This window comes from Tinamus guttatus, unplaced genomic scaffold (assembly GCF_059628265.1).
Source record: "Tinamus guttatus ecotype Peru unplaced genomic scaffold, ASM5962826v1 Tinamus_guttatus_pri_ptg000384l, whole genome shotgun sequence".
Lineage (NCBI taxonomy): Eukaryota > Metazoa > Chordata > Aves > Tinamiformes > Tinamidae > Tinamus > Tinamus guttatus.
The window spans coordinates 3,147,604-3,167,475 of NW_028288918.1; the positions used below are offsets into that span (position 1 = coordinate 3,147,604).

The window sequence follows — 19,872 nt, forward strand, 5'->3', positions numbered from 1 at the left end:
CTCACAGCCTTTGCTATATGAGAAATGCTCCAGTGCCTTTATCATCTTAGTAGCCCTCCACTGGACTTGCTCTAGGAGCTTCACATCTTTTTTATCGGGGAGACCAAACCGGGACACAGTATTCCAGATGTGCCCTCACCAGTGCTGAGTAGAGCTGGAAAAAAATCACCTCCTTTGATCTGATGACAATGCTCTTCCTAATGCAGCACAGATACCACTGGCTTTCTTGGCCACAATTGCTGGCTCATGGTCAGCTCATTGTCCAAGAGGAATGAATTCCAGTTCCTCTGCAGAGCTGCTTCCCAGTAAGTGAGCTCCCAGCTTGCACAGGCACATAGGTAGACCTGATTCAGGCTGCCCAGATTCCTCCCTAGGTGCAGGACTTTCACATCCCTCTGCTGGACTTCATGAGGTTCTCTTCTATGAATCTCTCCAGTCTCTCCAGATCCCTCTGACTGAAAGCCCTGTGGTGGCTCAGGCGCTCCTCACCATTTTGTATCATCTGCAAACTTGCTGGGAGTGCACTCTGTCATTTCATCCATGTCATTGATGAATATATTGAGCAGCAGTGCACCCAGTATTGACCCCCAGGGGACACCACTAGTGCTTGGCCTCCAATTATACTTTGCACCGCTGGTTACAATCATATGAGCTCTGTCATTCAGCCAGTTCTTAATCCACGGCACTGTCCACTCAATCAGCCTGCACTTCCTAAGGTTGCCTATGAGGATGTTATAGGATGTTAGAGTGTCAAAAGCCTTGCTGAAGTCAAGGATAGACAGCATTTACTGTTCTCCCCTCAGCTACCCAGGCAGTCATTCCATCACAGAAAGCTATGGTTGGAAAGCAGATGATTGATTAAGCATGATTTCCTTCTCGTGAATTTGTGCTGACTGCTCCTGATCACCTTCTTATCCTTCATGTACATGGAGATAGCATGAAGGATGAGCTGCTCCATTACCTTTTCAGAGCTGGGAATGAGACTGACTGGCCTCTAGTTAAATCTTTTTCTTCATTTTCAATACCATCTTGAATGGAAACTATCTTGTTGCACTGCAAGTAGCAGTGGTGCTCACAGTTATATTTCAGAAAGATGAAGAATAACAGGGTGAAGGTATACACAACAAAGAACATCTGTAGTATGTTGATAAAGTCATAGGCAGCATAGGAACATGGTCAGAGAATGCAGGGCTGCAATGAGGAAGACCAAGGCCCATCTGGAATTAGAGTTAGCGAGAGATGTTGGGGCAACAGGAAGGGCTTCTACAAATACATCAGCAGCAAGAGGAAGAATGTTAGTCTGCTGCTGAATGGGAAGGGTGCCTTGGTGACAGAGGCTGCAGAGAAGGCAGAGTTACTAAATGCCGCCTTTGCCTCCGTCTTTACTGCTAAGGCCAGTCCCCATGTACTGAAGCCAGAGACAAGAGAGAGAACCAGGAGAGAGGAGGACTTTCCGCTGGTCAAGGAGGACTGAATTAGGAATTATTTAGACAAACTGGATGCCTGTAAATCTACGGGCCCAGATGGGGTGCTGAGTGCTGAGGGAACTGGCAGGATTATTGCTCAACCGCTCTCCAACATCTTTGAGAGGTCATGGAGGGCAGGGGAGGTGCCTGAGGACTGGAAGAAACCAACATCACTCCAGTCTTCAAAAAAGGCAAGAGGGAGGAGCCAGGAAACTACAGGCCAGTCAGCCTCACCTCCGTCTCTGGAAAAGTGATGGAGCAGCTCATCCTAGAGACCATCTCTAGGTATGTCAAGGAAAATAAGGTTATCAGGAGTAGTCAGCATGGATTCACCAAGGGGAAGTCACGTCTGATGAACCTGACTGATAGCCTTCTATGATGAGGTGACCAGCTGGATGGATGATGGGAGAGCTGTGGATGTAGTCTACCTTGACTTCAGCAAGGCTTTTGGCACAGTCTCCCATAGGACCCTCATAGGAAAGCTTAGGAAGTGTGGGTTAGGTGAGTGGACAGTGAGGTGAGTTGAGAACTGGCTGGATGGCAGAGCCCAGAGGGTGGTGATAAATGGGGCCAAGTCTGGTTGGAGGCCTGTGGCCAGTGGTGTCCTGCAAGGATCAGTACCAGGCCCAGTGCTCTTCAACTTGTTAATCAATGACTTGGACGAGGGCACAGAGCTCACCCTCAGCAAGTTTGAAGATGGCACCAAACTGTGAGGAGTGACCAACACTCCTGAGGGCTGTGCTGCCATTCAGAGATCTAGACAGGATGGAGAGTTGGGCAGGGAGGAACTTTGGAGGTTCAACAAGGACAAGTGCTGGGTCCTGCCTCTGGGAAGCAATAACCCCAGGCACCAGCACAGATTAGGGGTTGACCTGCTGAAAAGCAGCTACGCAGAGAGGGATTTGGGAGCCCTGGTTGACAACAAGTGAACCATGAGTCAGCAATGTGCCCTCGTGGCCAATAAGGCCAATGGGATCCTGGCCTGCATCAGCAGGAGCGTTGCCAGCAGATCGAGGGAGGGGATCCTGCCCCTCTACTCAGCTTTGGTGAGGCTGCACCTGGAGTATTGGGTGCAGTTCTGGGCTCCCCAGGACAAGAGGGACATGGACCTTCTAGAGAGGGTCCAGCATAGAGCCACAAAGATGATTAAGGGACTGGAGCATCTTTCATATGAGGAAAGACTAAGCGAGCTGGGCCTGTTTAGTCTGGAGAAAAAAAAAACTGAGAGGAGGTTTGATCAACATGTTCAAGTACCTCAGGGGTGAGTGTAGGGAGGATGGGGCCAGGCTCTTCTCCGTGATGGCCGGTGGCAGGACAAAGGGTAACGGGCACAAATTGAAACACAGGAAGTTCCATCTGCATGTGAGGAAGAACTTCTTTCCTGTGAGGGTGACAGAGCCCTGGAACAGGCTGCCCAGAGAGGCTGTGGAGTCTCCTTCTCCAGAGATCTTCCAAACCCACCTGGATGCCACCCTGTGCCACGTGCTCTAGGTGTCCCTGCTGGAGCAGGGGGGTTGGACTGGATGATCTCTAGAGGTCCCTTCCAACCTCAACCATTCTGTGATTCTGTGATAAAATTACACCTCTGTCTAATCCTTTAATGACTATAGGGTAAGGAAAAAAAAAATCACATTTCCTGGAATACCTGGAAGAGGGCACAAGAGTGTCTCTAAGACACTGCTGGCCTTCTTGGGGTCTTCTCAGAGGGCAGTGCCACTTTGCTAAAGTTACTCTTTCCTTTTATAGGTAACACCTTTCTACTAAGGAAAGCTTTTCTTTTCCGGCTCTTCCGATGTACTATTCTGCTTCTGTGACATAAAATGAAGACAAACACACACACACACAAAGTAAGAAAAAATGAGAGAACAGAAACTCAGAAGCCAAGTGCTACCAATGAAGAGCAGAACAGTGAATGCAACTTCAGCCTAAAACACTGATTGCCAAATGCTGGAGCTCAGTGCATAAAAAAAAAAAAAAAAAAGGTTACAGTTCACTAACAAAGAGCATTTAATTTCCCCATCTGGATTTTAACCAAAATGAAATTTGTTTTCTTTTATGCGGAAAGCAACTGTTATGGGGAATATTTTTAAAGCAAAATTGGTTGTTCATGAAGGAAAAACAACACAAGATCAGGAAAAAAAGAGTTTTCACAGAACAGGGCTCTCTAGATTTGTCCATTTGAGGGGGATTTCTTGCTGCTAGTTTTCTAGTATGAACACTGAGTTGTTTTGTGTAGAAAGAATACAAAACATTCTCTAGGTGGTTCATGACATGATTTCTGACTAGAGGAAGGTAGTTACTGGTAGGCAGCAGAATCTGGTTAGTGAGATGGGGGAACTGACTGGTGGGAAACCTGTATCTTATGACCCTAGCAGGCCATGTAACACCAGACAAATGCCTCTAGGTGGTATTTTTATTCAAATACCTAATTCTACTTTCTGCCTAAGGTTGGGAGTATGTTTGACCCTGGGAGAAGCACTCAGAGCAAAAACAAAATTTAAACACAGAGTGGCCTGAACAGCAACTATAAAGAGGTGAGGCACAGACTACAGCAAGTGATTTCATGGAGTAGATTTTGAGGTTGGCTCTGCTACCTTGTATCACCTGATGGGGACTTGGTTGTCCCCCTTCAGCAAGGAGCAGGAATGGATGGAGCTGTCGTCTCTTGCCCGGCTTGCACCAGTATGATTTGAGATGGTCTGAAAAGTGATCGGTAACTCATAAACAAGTCCCGGTGAGCCTGACACTGAGGTCCCTTTTGCCTTCTTCCCTCTCTATTCCCAGAGAAAATATAAATTCTTGGGCTCCCAAAGATGTGAAAAGGTTAAATAAGTGAGGTGCCTTGAGGAGCTGGAGCACAGCAGGCGTGACACCTGTAAGTAAAAATGGCAACTGAAGAAAAGGATTAGGGTTGTCTGCAGTGCTTCTCCTCCATTTGCCTTTTTTTCTGTCTCAGCTAACCCACTGTGCTGCTTATTTCACTGTGAGTCAGTCTGGAGAGAATTTTTTTTTCCCCCTCTCTCTTTTGCATCTGTTGCTCCCACAGCCACTGCTTGCTCTGGTCTTTGCTTTATTTACAAACAGCAAATAGAAGCCTTTTCCAGCTGACTCCCTCCCTTTCCCCATAGCTGCAAATGAAATCCAGCACCCACCGCAGTGCTGAGGGGTTTCATAAGGGCCGTCCCTCTCTTGCTCATGCCCATCACCTTCACCAGGGTGGCCTCTGAGCGCTGCCTCCACGGCAGGGGCAACAAGAAAACATCCCCGCTCCAGAGAGGAGCTCAAAGGCTCTCCCACCTCCCACCACTGACCCGGGAGAGGACTCTGCTTAACTCCCAGTGGAAAGACACGCTCCAGCCTCTCCTCTTTTACAGTGGTTCACCTGGGGAGTTGTCAGTGGTGATAAAGCCAGTCCTGTTCTATTTCAAAACTGGTTTAAGAAAGCCGGCTGGCTGTTTAATATTTAAGCTAAATGTTTAATGATTAAACAGGAAAATTGCTCTGATTGTCAAAGGACCACTAAAGCAGAGTGGAAATGGGTCTATAATCTCTGACAGGCACAAACACTGCCCTTTTTCTGTAGCAGCATGGTGCCCAGGAGCTACAGGAGTTTCAGAAAAGCCAATTTCAATCAGCCTCTTTCATTTCATTTGCCAGTTGCCATTCCCGCAGCAAAGAGATGGGCTTTTTCCTTGTGAAGTGTGGAACATTGTGCCTGGCTTTGTTAAACAGTCTGAGACTAATTCAATTGAATTACACTTGCACTTCAAAACGCAAACAAATTGCAATATAAATGTGCATGGATAAGTGACAAGAAAGGCTGGATAGCGTCAGCCACAGAGGCACTCTGATTTATCTGGATTCCCTCTTGCATGTGCACAGAAGCTCTTTTTTTTTTTCTTCTGTGAAGTAGAAGTCAAATTTCAAATTAAAACATAAATGAATGGTTTCAACTGCTATAAATACACATAAGCATGAATGTTTTCGAACAGATAGGGGTAGTGTTTTCAGACAATGAAATATTCCTTAAATGTGTACACAATGTTACACAAATGTGTAACAACAATAACACTCCCCAAAAAGGTTGCTAATGTAGTTTCTAAAAGGACCTGTCAAAAATTCCTTTGATGTAAGTTCTCTTTAAATAAGTATTTAATACCATAGCTTAGTGTATTCAAAATCCAGCGTTGTTGCTTCCTTATGAGACTTTTATGAGATTTTATCCTTTCCAGCACAGGTAATTTGAAATGCCTGTTCAAGTTCAAGATGACAAAGTTTAATCTAAAAATGTAGACAGTCTTTCTATTACTAACTTACTGGCTCTCCCTCAACAGGGAAACTGGTAGTCGCTGGCTGAACCTTACCCAGAACATTTGCTAATGATGAAACGGTTAGTGCAGGAGGCACGTACCACTATTAAAACCCTTTTTCTTTTTCCCCCCCACACTGAGCTTAAGACTGACACCATGACCTTGCTCAGCTCTGAAAGGGGTCTGACAACAAGTAGCCATCTGAAGTATTCCTTTGCTTTGGAAATAGCTCCCAGGGTTGAGGCCATCAGCACCAATGCTGAGATTGGCCTACACTAAATTACAGTGACTACAAAGCTTTTCTACTAAAAGTTGAGAGGACACATGAGTGTGTTAGACAAGGAGGTCAGGAAGGAAGTCATGTCGCAGGCGAGGCAGGTATTTCCATGGGCTTGTAAATACTGATTACACAAAGTAAAGTGAGGGTTTTGGCTATACATATACATATAGCTACTGCTATACATAATATGCTTCAACATTTAACACAAGTCTGGAAAAAAAACCCATCAGCAAACTTGCAAAAAAAAAAAAAGGCACAAGTGAAAGAATATGAAGAAAAGTTTATTGAATAGATCCTCTTATTAAGGTTTCAAGACTATTTAAAGGCACATTTAACTGATATTGAATGACAATTGAGTTAATGGACACATGATTCCATACAATGCTTATATTCATGGCAAGAAACCCTGCATAATGATGGTACATTTTGAAACATGAACTTAGGTTAACACTAAAGTGATTACTTTAAGTGTGCCATACTCGTAACAAGAGCGGAACAGGAAGATGCATCCAATTACTGTAATTTACAAGGCAGTAATTCAAGCCCCAAATATATTTCCACTTGTAGGAAGACAGTACAGATTATGAGTAAAATGAGGGACAGCAAATTAATAGGGAGCCAGGAAACTGATGGCATCCTGAAAATAACAGCTAGCATCTGCTGTAAGTCAGAGGGGCTCTAATTTTACTACTTAATTTTACCCCACTTTAATAGCAAATGTCCAGGCTGGACTGAATCCTCTTGGGTCAGGAAATAACCAAGAGCCACTTTGTTGAAATGTTGCAAAGCATAAGACTCACTCAAATACAGACATTTCACAAAAGATAAGTGCAGTTCTTTGTTCAGTAGCAGGTAGAATAAAGCCCACTCACGTTTCTTCTCTTGCTGTTTAGTCATCTAATTCATGCTAATTATCTCCATTCAACTCATCATTATGTTTCACATTGTGATGTTTAATAATTAAGCAAATGCATTTGAAAATTAATTTCTATGTCTGATTGACATGTTTTTCTCTGCTGTGCAGCAGGGGTATTACAGGATTAACCTCAAATATTCTGAGTCACTAACTGAGGTGAGTATGTAAAGGTATTTATTAACTTGTGTGATAAAAAAAATCACACAAGCTGCAATGAATGCATTATCCAAGGCCTTTTAGTCTTTTGAAGAAAACTCTGATCTGCATTTTCCCTTGTCTATATTAAGAATCTATCATTGATAATATCATGTTCAATCAAAAAAAAAAAAAGAAAGGAGAAGGCAAATTTGAAAAAAAAGTGCTCCCCTCCAAGTTGATCTGTTGCGTTTTGCTGGTAGCAATTGCAGTAGATTTAATGCATTAATTATGGTAATAAAAAGAAAATCACCATGAGAACAACTTTTGCCTATTCCAGTTGTCCATGTCATTTCTCCCCCAAAATAACACTCATCTGGTAAAAGGGAAGAACAGGGATATACAGCTTCAAGTGGGTAGTCAGAGCACCCTAGTTTCGAATTAATAGTCCCTTTTTGTAGGCAAACAGCCCTGCAGCAGCCACTGAGCTGAAAAAAGCAGTAGATCCAATCAGACAGAGCAGTCCTGGTGCAGATGGCAAGTTTCTTTCCCAAAAAGTAGTAGTAAACGGTAGGGCTGGGACATCCTGGAAGAGAGGTCAGTTCTCATTAGCACAAGGACACCCTCTCACTGTGTGAAGCAAGAGCGCAAGTGTCTCCCTCTATATTACACTGTTCACAAGATCTAACTGATCACCAGATAAGGTGGGGGGAAGGTTACGAAATGTGTAATTTCTGCTGTGCCACAAGGTCACACTCAAGAGAAGGTAGAGTCACTAACTGAAACTACCCATGATTGGTTATAAAGTTGAATATATTAGACTTAAAACAATAGCCTAGGCAGAACTAGACTAATTCCCTGCATTTTTCCAGTCTTCCAGGCTACAAGATTATTCTGCCTGTATCTGGTCATCCATCTCTTAGGCAGGGGTAACAATATTCCCTGGAGGAACTGAACAAGTGAATGCCATCAATGTGTGAGCCAATTAAGAAGTTGCAGTAGACATTTGGATAGGGATTGAATCTTGACCAGGGAGTTCAACTATTGCTCTGATGTCAATGCGAAAGTAAAATTTACCTTTGACTCCGGCTCAGGCATCCAAATTTCATTCTTTGAGATCTTCCCCATGTTGTATAATATCTAAAATAAAAATTATCACATGCGGAAAAAATAAAAACACATTAGAAAAAAAAAACACACTGGAAAAACAGAGCAAATCAGAACAAGTGACACTGAGTAAAAACATAACTATGATTAACTGAAAGTATGCTGAACTACTAAACATACAGATTTCTGTATTCCTATCAACAAAGGAGGAGAAGGAGGCAGCTATGACAGTTTGTGTGAAAATACAGTAGCAGATCATCAAAGATCATGGGCCTAACCACTGCTTTAAGGAGAAAAGGACAGCTCCAGTGTCACTCCAGTGTCATTACCTGCTGGTAAAAAGTAGGGCTTCACACAGAAATTCACATGAACTGCTGATTTTCTAGATGATTATTTTAAACTACTTCTTAGTAGAAGTAAAAATGCTTTTTCATGTGTCAGGCTGAGAGATTCTAAGGTGAGGTTACTGCCATGCTCTCATGTGGCAAATTTTACTAGCAGTGGTACTGTCTGAACCAAAACTAAGAAGAGAACAGAAGAGAAACACCAAAGGTTAGGATTATGAAGTTCTCTCTTGGCTGTTTGACTAGTACAAAGTTCAGCAAGGATTTTTTTGACAATAAACTGATTGTAATGATTGTAGAGAGCCAGATTAATGTCTCCAGAAGAGACAGATAAGAATGTTTATAACTAGTACTCGTGGGCATGGAGAAAAGAGAAATCGGGTAATTCGAAACAGAACAAGTAATCATGCTTGTAAGGGGGATAAGACATTCTGGCGAATGGAAGCAAAGGGCTGATTTTCAGTTAAATAACAACTCCGTGACTCTTCCATACAGAAGCTGTAACTATAATGTATATCCTTTAATGCTTTTTTTCCCTCCCTCTAGACTGTTGTAAAGGGATTTTACTGTGACTGGGAATCTAGCCCAATGTATGTCATTCTGAGGAGATTTAGACATCATCAGAGTTGCCCGTTATTCCTGGCTATTCTTTTGTAAAAGGATAGAAACAAAAAGGATAGACAGAAAGTAAGAACAATGCTCAGATTTCCACACTGCTGCACAGAAAACAATGGCGAGCATTTGTAATTACTTAAATTACTTTTAAACATACTGTGATTAATTTGACAGATGTTGTGAATGTCTAAGGGCATTATCAAGTTAAAGGGCTTCTTCCATAGGCAGCAAGTGCACTGTGTGAACTTCATTTTAAATCTCTAGTGCAGCAGTACAATGTTCTGATACTTGTGATATTTTGGGCTTCACTTTAATAAACAATAAACTAAATTAAGTTTGTGGGTTTTTTTTTTTTTTTTTGGCTTGTTTGTTTGAAAAAGCGCTTTGGTTCACATTCTTTTCTGGGATTCTTCTGGGAGCCTACAAGCTGCACTCAGACCTCTAGAGCATTTTAATAGAGATGATCAAAGCAAATCAAAGGTCTGTACCTCTCTAGCTGCTCTCTCTCCTGCCTGTACTGCCCCTTCCATGTATCCGCTCCACTGGGTGGCTGTCTCTGTGCCAGCAAAGTAGATCCTGTCAATGGGCTGGCGAATGATCCTTCAAAACAAATGGAGAATGTCAGGTGACAAGCAATAGGAAGAGAATGATCCTTCTAAAAGCAATGCATTGGCGTGATAGTGATCCTAACTTAATTGTCCTGCAATTCCTGCAAACCTGTGCTGGGAAGCAAAGCACAATATGCCATCTCCACAGGATAACCCACTCGCTTTTATACACAAAACTCTAGCATTAGATCTGAGAGAGAGAAAATCCAAGGCACAAATCAGTGCACCCAGCTCTCATGCAAAGTAGTATGAGCCTCATTTTAGTGTTGGGATAAGCCTCCAGAAATGCCGTCTAGCTGATAGATTCATGTCCTCTGCACAGCAACTTTGCTGTTATTCTGCTATTACAATGGGAAGCGAACAACATTTTTGCAGTGACAGGTCACTAACACCATCTTCTATTCAGAAATTCAACTTGTCTGGCTGCTCACCAAGGGGTACAGCTGCTGAACGGCTCTGTGTCCAGAACGGAGTTTGCTTTCTCCCATTAAGACTCTATCAGTTGTACACAGCTGTACAGGCATCCCAGTCAACTCAGCCATTGCTAAAGAGCCTCCTTTCCCACAGAAGGACATCTCTGCTCTCATGGCTCTCATCTAACCCCAGATGAGGGTTTTCTTATCTGCCTGACAGCAGCTTCTGCAGGTCACAGGCTTCATCCATCACTTCCCAAGCACTCAGACAGATAGAGTGTGGGAAGACTCCTCCTCAACTGCAACCCTGGCACAGACTCAGGGGCAGTCAGTTTGAGTTTGTGATACATGATTTGTCTAATTGCTGGTTGTGGATATGTGATTCGTCTGCTTGTTCCCAATAGGTTCTGAAATTGTTCTCTTCCCCAGCTTTTGAGTGATATGTCTAGTATTAATCTGCATTATCTAACACGTTCCCTTAGGAATACAGCAGTTCTGCATGGGATAGCCATGTGAGGCTTTGGGAGGAGAGAATAAGTTTTCATACAACAGTTTTATGTATTCCCCTGGTAATATGAAAGAATGGGCTTTCCAGACAATGATGCTGCACCTGCGAAGCCAGTGGAGATCCTTTTGCTGTCTAACATGTATGCCCTCAAGGCTTTAGAGTGCAATAAGAGATCTACTGTAAATACTGCACAGCAGCAAATACCATAAGCAATCTAGGAGAGAAAAATTTCATATTTCAGGCACTTCCCCTTGGGACTGTGCTTAATTTCCAAAAAAAAAAAAAAAAAAAAAAAGAGAGAGAGAGAGAAACTGTGCTCTTACTAAAACCAACAGCAAGATCCTTAGTTTGGGGCTTAGGAAAATGGAAAAGGGGTCTGGAGTTCTCCCAGTTGGTACACATCCTGTAAACTTATTGCATAGAGAATTGTAATAAGAGCTAAGAAATGTAAACTAAAGAGGAAAGCATTCTCTGTTTTACCTTCCGTAAGAGTACATTATGCCTGGTGGGAAGTAGGTTGTGTAACAACCTCCCGAATATTGTTCCAAGTTCCAGTTCTTTTCTTCATAATGCACTGGCTGAAAGTATTAGCAGAAAAACAGAAAATAAAAAGCTAATAAAAGCTTCCCTTGGAACAGGGAAAATTAGAGTAAGGATACTTATTAAAGGACTATCATCTCATCTGGTTAATGCTATCTATCAAGGCAAAACAAATCTTTGCATGTTTATAGGAGCATGTTTATAGGAGCATTGCCTTTTCATGGGGAAATAACAGGACAAAATAAACCATTAAGCCTTTGCTTTTCTTGTACAGAGCGAGGCTGCTAGCTTTTCTCTTCCTGCAATTCCCTCCCCTTGGGAACAGAGATTGCAAGGTACAGCCTCCAATTTTAGGTACCTATTTTGGGCACTGGAAATTTTGTCTTCATACTACCAGAACAAAACACAACATTACTGTACAGCACAGGTGAAAACAGGCATTCATTTCTCACATGTAAAGCTTCTTCCATTCCTATTGCCTTGGCATATGCCTCACAGATTTTCTTCTTCCTGTGTGAAGATAAAAGTAAAACCAAGAACAAACAAGGTGAAAAAGAAATCTCATCTATTGCTCTTATCTTAAAAAAAAAAACACATGTATTGCAATATGCTGGAAAGTAAGTTGGATTTTGTTTGTTTTTTAATGATTTAAGGTTATTATCTTAATCTATGTTTTTAAAAGCTGATGACTAAATGTGACATCCCAAATTGACCTTGGAAATGTGAAATGAAGGTCAATGCTGACAATGGCTCCAAAAATAAATCTTGTATAGCTATCTTAGGATAAAGAGTCATTTCATTCTCTTGTTCATCGTTGGAAGATCAGAAGAGAACAGATATAAAACACTGAAAGCCCTACAGATTTCCTATAACTGAAAACAGAATGGGAGCTGGAGAGTATTACATACATTCCTAAACAGAACTCGACGTGTAACAAAATTGCATTTAGAAATTACTGTTCATTCATTTCACAGATTAATGTTGAAACCATACTGTAGCGAGCATGGAAGTTTAAATTCTATCACACAGTCTGAATGCAAAGGACCCCAAGCCATGTATGTGAGTGCTCCCTCCATCTGTGAGGGATGTGAACTCTTACCTTTCTTCCTTACTGAGATGTGCCAGTTTAACAGCCTTTCTGGTAAGGATGAAACTGAAGAGAAAAACACAGCGCATAAACATCACATAGTCCCAAAGCCCCAGTTGACTTGCAAGCTCTTTCTTGGAATTACTCTGAGAAGAGGTGGGCACACCATGTGCTGGCATACCAGTACATGGCCAGCTTGACTTTTTTTTGTCATATTTCATAATTTAAATTTACATTTCACATGCATGAAAAGGACTATATGAATCACAGTTCATGGAGTTCACAACTGAACTACACGTCCCTTTGCAGCTATCGTCTTTCAACCATTTTGTACCAAGACTTTGAGGCAATCACAGCCTCAGATACATCTCTCCTTCCACATTCCCACAGAGATTGATGGCCTCACCCCAGGCCATCCTACCGCTGCCCAAGTAGTCTCTGTACACAAATGTCACTGCAATTCAGGTGAGTAGAACAGACACTGCAGAACAAGGTCTGCACTGTAATAATGGCAAAGGGAGATGTTGGGGGCACCTTGCAGAGCTGACTTGAAGGAAGAGCATTTGTCTGCAAGGAGCATGCACTGAGGGCCACCTGGCAGTGAACACCTGTGAAAGACACAGCTCCCTCATGGGCTTTCAAGGCTGCCAGAACTCACCTCATTCTGCTGTCACTGGAACAAGCTCTACATCCTCATTGACTCAGGAGAGCAAAGGTGAACTTAAATTAGGTAGCCAATGAACTATCCTGTGCTGCCTCACTGTTTATATCTAGGCCTTTTCCAAAAGACCAAGGAGAGAGCGCAGGCTCCTGGAGCACCAAATTTTCTTGAAATCTCACAAGCAGCTGGCCATACCACTGTCCATAACATATTTTTTTCTGTGTTAATAAGCAATGGGGAGCCTGCAGATCTAACAGGCATTACACAGGGTCATAGATCAGTCTTCTAAGAAATGGGATTAATATTTATTTAGGTTGAAGGAAACAGATCTGGAAATTAGTTCATTTCACCTCAGTGGAGCTATCCATAAGATCAATGGGTATGAATTCCTTTGCCCTTTTAGGAAGCTGTATTTGCCCACAAGAAGAAAGCAAGAAATTTCACTGCCATTTATAGAGTTGGAGAAGGCTTGTTGATCTCAATTTATGAAATTTCTTAAGCTTCAAATATGAACAGAAACATGCAAAATACAGTAGAAGTGGCAGGCTGTCTTTGTCAGACGCTTCAAGTGCAAATGCTTGACAATTGTATTGGCCTTTTTGGCAGATTCACCTTAGATTAAAGTTGAAATATTCATAAATATTGTTTGTTCATATTAATTTCACCTCATTTTTGAAGCTGAAGTGCTATTACATATATTTTGTAGAAGACCAGAAGTCTTCTACTTGGCAGTTTCTTAAGAATCCTTCTTTTTTTTTTTTTTTTTTTCTTCCCACTGACAAGCTGACATTCTTTGTTTCTCTTCAGGTCAATGGGGAAAACAAGGAAACAAGGACTTGAACAACTACATTTTCATTTAGGTGTAGACCCAAAATAGAACGCCCAAGCTAGCCAGAACATAGGCTCACAAAACTAAGAAAGGGATTTATTTCTAAATCTATTCCCCAGCAAAAGAGTAGCTGAGTGCTTAAAATGAACTACAGCTCAATTTAATAATTCTTTCCCAATAATCTTTTTATACTGGCTACTTGTGGCAGAAACTTCACATTAATCTATAGGAACTAGAAAGACACAGGGGGCATTTTACAAGTGCTCTCCTCAATGTATGAGGATGCTATGGGAGCAGCACCATCCACAAGATTTGACCATTTCCCCTCTTCTTCCTCCTCCATCTTTTATACACAAAGAGACACACATCTGTAAGATGTGCACAGAATAGAAGCTCCTAACCCCATAATGGCAGGGAAAGACCCATCAGGTTTAGTGTCATCTAGGGTTATTCCAATTGGAGATTCTTCATCTTCAATGAAAAGGCCACCACAATAACCTATCGGGAGAAAACAAAGTGATTGTCAGACAGACTTGGTGATGATCATTGTCACCTATTATGAGCAGAGAAAAATATCAATAGGATATGAGAAAGCTAATTCCTTTCTCACTGGTTATATGCACTTTTATTAAAAAAAAAAAGTTCCTGTAACAGTGCCTCACCCTCACTCTTCCCTCAGACTCTACAATTTTTTTGCACACAGGCATTATATTGGCATTTAAATGTGACTTTTATGGCTTAGCAAGGAATTTATGTGACTTATTGCAATTCCATTTGGCTTTCTATTATTGGGTGCAAGAAACATTAAAAATAAATTAATCTAGCAAGAACTGTGACAACTTCTTTCCATGAGAAGCTTGGTCTAAACAACAAAAGCAACAGCAAAACCCAGTGTAATTACCTCTGGTCACTGCTGGCTCAGATTTAAACTTGGTATTGATTTTGAAGAGGATAAGACTAACAAAAATGGTGTTCAGTAACAATAATGCACCAGAAACACAGGCCGTCTAATTTAGCATCAGATGCCACTTACATGCTCCAGCTGAACATGTAAAAAAAAACCCTCTATGCATAACTATGTATTAGCCTTCTCATTTTTTATCTAATTCCAGTCAGAGACTGGTTTATGCCCTGCAATACTCAGATTCGTAGTCTTTCTAGTAAAAACAAACCTTTGTTACCCAAGGTAGCTATCAATATGACATAGGAAGGGGAAACTAACCTGTTCCAACAAATACCTCTGGAAATAGTAACTTATTTTTTGATCATTCCTTAACAGTTAGGGCCAATGTGATGTTGCAGTATATGGGAAAAAATATCTCCAGTTAAGCAAAAAGCTAACCTACTTTTTCCAGTCCTCTGAGATATCGAGTCTGTAGATCAGAGGATTAGAAACAGTGAAAGGTCTTTCTTATACTTTAGGCACTCCTTGCGTTCTGCTATAAATTCTCCTTGGCTGCCCTAACTCTATTCCTGGCAGGGCAAAGTGCCTTGCTCCTTCAGGGTCACTGTTCTGTGCGTTACAGGTAATTTAGTAGCCTTCTGCAATGCACACTTCCCCAGCTAGCATCTCTTAGATTCAGGATCCCACCTGAGTCTGGGCTCTGCTTTGCAAAAAGGGAGAATATTCAAGCTTAGAAAAAGAGCTCTTTTCTGAGGAGCTTTATCTTTAATTTTTTTCTGTGTGTTTAATTTTGCGTGTTTGCATATTTAAGCCTGCTTGGTCTTATTCTTTGATGGACAACAGAGCTTTAAAATCATTTTAGCAGCAAGTCCTCTCAAGTCCTTCAATCTCCCCACATACCCTTCCTCTCCCAGAAGGCTTCTCTGTAGTACATCATGCATTTTATGACAGACCCCATAGGCAGACGCTGAATTAACTGATTTCTCTTTGGTGGCAGTTCTGGTTTGTAATGAATCTTCGTTGTCAGGATAGGGGGGATAGCACTGATCACATACTTGCACTGAAATGTAAAACACAAACACACAAGGTGCTACCTCTCACTCAGGTTGCCCACCATGTCATATTTGAAACACTCTCTTGCTGGTTGTTGATAACTTTCCAACAGGTGGGGGTTTTCATACACAGATGCCAAAAGAAAACACCATTTTAGAAAAGGAAGACAAGACAAAAATATGTTGTTTTGTGATAATTCTTGATAGCTTTTGGACACAATAGTAACAGAGGTGAAATTTGTCTGGAGATAGGTTGGGGAAATGAGAAAAGAAACATATCTTAACACAGAGACAAAAGTGCATTTTAATATCACCAGGAAGATATGACTCACTTCCGTCCAAATATTAAGCTGTTAAAAAAACAAAATTATGTTTGTGGGAAACAACTTCAATTGTGATGGCTAATACCTATGATGATTCTAGCTTTCTTAAGGGACCTATGGGATGCATAAAGAACGTGACTGGAATGACAAAGGATGCTGTGCTTCAGAGATCAAGGTGTCAATGTACCTCTAGACACATCAGTGCTTTCAGCTGTTGTCACGCTGGTGGGGTCAGGCACAGCAGCAGAGCAGGAAGTCTCTCTGCTAAGTTTGCTGCTGCTCAGCAATATGGAAGGGGAAACTTCCTGACAAAAATCCTTGGGATGGGCAGAGTCTAGTCCCATATGGCATCCTTAAATTGGGTTCTCTTTCAAACAACCTTTTCCCTTTCTGCCATCTTTCTCAAAATGTCTTCCAAAGGCGGCCGTCAGTGAACAGAGGTTCTTACAGACCCGACACGCTTGTCCTGCACAAACCTGACACTCCTCCGCGGCAGGCTCTGTCTCGCATACTGAAAGGAAGTGCCGTCCTGCACATAACGTGCAATCCTGTACTGAAAGCTTATTTCACAATGTAGCTCCATGAAAGAGGCTGAACTTTTGCCTCTCCTAACTTGTGACAACTAGACCTTGCAATCTTACTAATACCATTTGAATGGTGTCTTTCTTTTCTGCAGACTGCAATCTTGCATAAGAACAGGAACAGTATTTTTCCGTATTTGAAGTGGCCTTGATGAGGAACTAAAATGTAAGATTACATAATCACAGAAACAGCTAAGACAGAAAGGACAGACTAATGACAGAAACCAATTAGGAAAACACTGAGATGCAAATCTATAAAGCAGACTTCACAGGCTGTCAGGATACTTTGAGAAATAGACACACACAAATGGGCACTCCTGATTACATCTGGCTAACAGCTTCAGCAGATGTATTCCCCCATTAAATGCATACTCTACTTTTATTTTGATCAAATTACCTCATATATCTCATGGTTTAGAGTCTCCACAATGACATTATCACCTGTCTGATCAATACCGACCACAGGACTCTCCAGTTTGACTCTGCCTTTGAGGCGTTCCTTTATCTTCTCCGATATCTGACCAGAACCCCCAATAAACTTCCTCTCCTACAAACAAATAGAAAAACAAACAAACAAAAGTCAGTGGCATTAATCGCAATTAACTTGAGCAGAATTCCTGCTCTTAAGCATTTCCAGGCTAAATCTGCAAGTTCTACAGATGCACTAAGTTGCCTAGAATTTCAAAAGAGACAAGTCACAAGTCCCAGCAAAGATTGTTATCCAAATTACTTTTGCAATGGCTTGTTTAATTTGCTGGTTTGAAGACTTACAGACTCAAGAAGACAGAACAACAACAAAAAAAAATCTCATGCAGATATTTTGGCTAGCATAAACAAATCACTTTATAAAACAGAAGTTTTGACTGTTTTCCCTATTTCTGTGCTCCCAAAATACGCATATGTGACAAAAATATCAGTTTGCTTCTGTACAGCTAGGCCTGCAAATGCCCAGAAGCAAGACAGATTTTTAACTGAATCTAGCCACAAATGCAGCAAGCAATAAGCTTTATCTGTCCCTAGAAAGTCACAAAGATATTGTTGTCTGGAAAAAGTACATTTGATGACATATATTTCTTTGTGATGTCTGGGCAGAAGTCTCATGGAAGCACTAATCCTTTTTCATCTATCAGCTACCAGCATTATACTAGGCAGCTCAGTTCCACATACAAGATTTTGGTATGGCAGGGAAGAAAACAGGCAGGAAACAACAAAACCTAGTGTTAAAGGACTGAAACAGCTGCCTGAAAATGTGGTACAAGTCTTGTCATCACTGGTAAGTCATGAATGCTTATCAGGTTCCTCAACTTTTTTTTTCTTTATTTTTTTCTTTTAATCAGGGTGATAAGAGAAGGAAGGAGAGTAGAAACAATGATGGCTTGTCAGATCCAGGCACAATGCAAAGGAACTCTTCCACCCTTGTCAGTCTAGCCTTCTGCTTTCTTCCTGTTCAGTTATCAACATTTTGGGATTCATTTTCTTTCCAGTCTCAGCTGTAAGGTCCAGCACCTGCTGGCACTGGGTGGAAAGTGGGGCTGGGAGGCCCCTGAAGAAGGTGGCTCTCGGGTCTCACTCTCATCCCCGTGCAGCATTACCTGTACTTCTGTCCTTCCTACCACTTGCTTGTCCATCCTCACCCTAAAGGATTCTGTGGGCAGCCAGGTGCCTGCCATGGCCAAGCTCATTAAACGTCCTACCTTGTGAGCTGTCTCAAGAAGCAAGGGCCTTTTGCTGCCTGCTTCCAACTGCCATCACTAAAGGTCACCACAAAAGGAGGCAATACCACAAAGGCAAATACTCGAAAATCAAACATTTTTCTGGTGGGCTCTGAAATCAGATGATGCCAGGCATCATAGCAAACCTAAAAACACTGCTTTTTCATGCTCTGGAGCTTGCTGTTCTGTTTAAAGAAAACGTCACAATTAAGTTTTTAAGCTGCTGCTTATTACATTATTATTTCAGTTTGAATTATGCTTGCTTTGTACTTCTAAACACAGTCAGACATGGTAAGTAACCCATAGAAAACAAAATGGAATACACTGGAAAAACAAAAAGCAACAAAACAGAGGCAGAATAACTGTGCTAAAGGAAATGTAGAAAAAAAAAGTAGAAAAAAAGGAATTAATTAAAACGTCCCAACTTACTCCAAAGCTTAGCTAATAAAATCCCTCATTGTGCAGTGTTCGCCAAGAGGGCTGTTCATCCCCATGGAACATAGATGTGTCTGGTGTCACAAAAAACTTAGTGCTTTGTTTTCCTTTCCTTAGTTGCAGGTACAACAACACTCCACTTGCTACTTACAGTTTCAAGAGAGGAAGAATATTTGACTTTTTTGTACCTGGCCCCCATTGGACACAGAGAATATCCTGGATGTGCCTCCACATTGTCTCACATACCACAAGAACCAGAGAGCAGAGACTTCATGAGGCTCAGATGTGACATTGACATTCACAAATAAGGTGGCATATTCTTTAGCAGCTCTGCATGAAGCACAGGGACAGAAATGATTAGCGAGTAAATGTAACTTTCTGATTACTTTCATTAATTTTTCTTTATTATTTTTGAAAAGGGATGCTATTCCATAGTTAGGAAAGTAGAAATGATTTTCAGCTGTCTTATCTTTTTGGTCTGAAGCTGGATCATTTCAGTGAGTTTGTATCAGCAGCCTCTCTCTTTGCTAAAGCATTTACCCCATTCCACTGATTTTACCTCAGTTATTTCCCTAAATAGTTTTCCAGCTGCTATTATTTTCATCAAAACAAATATTTTTCTCAACAGGAGAATACATTTGGTAACCAGCTAAGGAAACTCTCTGCTTTTCTCTTCCATGGCAAGCTCACCAGAAACATGATTTCCAAGTGTTGACTGGTCCCAAGGGACTCAGCTAGAGACGTTTCCAAAGACATTCCTAGTCTCCCATCTAACACTGCTGCACAACACTGTTGTAAAGCCAAAAATCAGATGTGGTCAGCAACCAATGGAAACCAAATTGGCAGTCATTGCCTTAATCATTTACACTATAGATTACTAAAAAAAAAAAAAAAAAGATCATTTAGCTAAGATAGTCAAAGGTCTTTGAGATAAAGTTTAATAAAACAAAATGAATTTATAATAATCTGCTAAAGGAAGCAACTTTGCAAGTTATCTGAGCTGAAATATGTAACCTATAAACTTTTATAACCTTCTTTCCTTGGGC

At 41.4% G+C, this 19,872-nt stretch overlaps 1 protein-coding gene across 2 annotated transcripts in view; it reads right to left on the bottom strand.

Annotated features, from left to right (window-relative positions):
- Window positions 1-7,452: 7,452 nt before the first annotated feature.
- The window catches only part of LOC104569720 (amine oxidase [flavin-containing] A), a 37,202-nt gene continuing 24,782 nt past the window's right edge, over window positions 7,453-19,872 (bottom strand). For both annotated transcript variants that reach the window (XM_088530696.1, XM_088530697.1), the window contains 10 exons: window positions 19,015-19,156; window positions 17,077-17,226; window positions 15,624-15,783; window positions 14,221-14,317; window positions 12,342-12,395; window positions 11,695-11,752; window positions 11,183-11,280; window positions 9,662-9,773; window positions 8,185-8,247; window positions 7,453-7,693 (listed from right to left, as the gene is read on the bottom strand). In XM_088530696.1, the coding sequence (XP_088386822.1) occupies window positions 7,538-7,693; window positions 8,185-8,247; window positions 9,662-9,773; window positions 11,183-11,280; window positions 11,695-11,752; window positions 12,342-12,395; window positions 14,221-14,317; window positions 15,624-15,783; window positions 17,077-17,226; window positions 19,015-19,156 (1,090 nt within the window). In that variant the 3' untranslated portion in view covers window positions 7,453-7,537. The remainder of the gene's footprint in view (window positions 7,694-8,184; window positions 8,248-9,661; window positions 9,774-11,182; window positions 11,281-11,694; window positions 11,753-12,341; window positions 12,396-14,220; window positions 14,318-15,623; window positions 15,784-17,076; window positions 17,227-19,014; window positions 19,157-19,872) is intronic.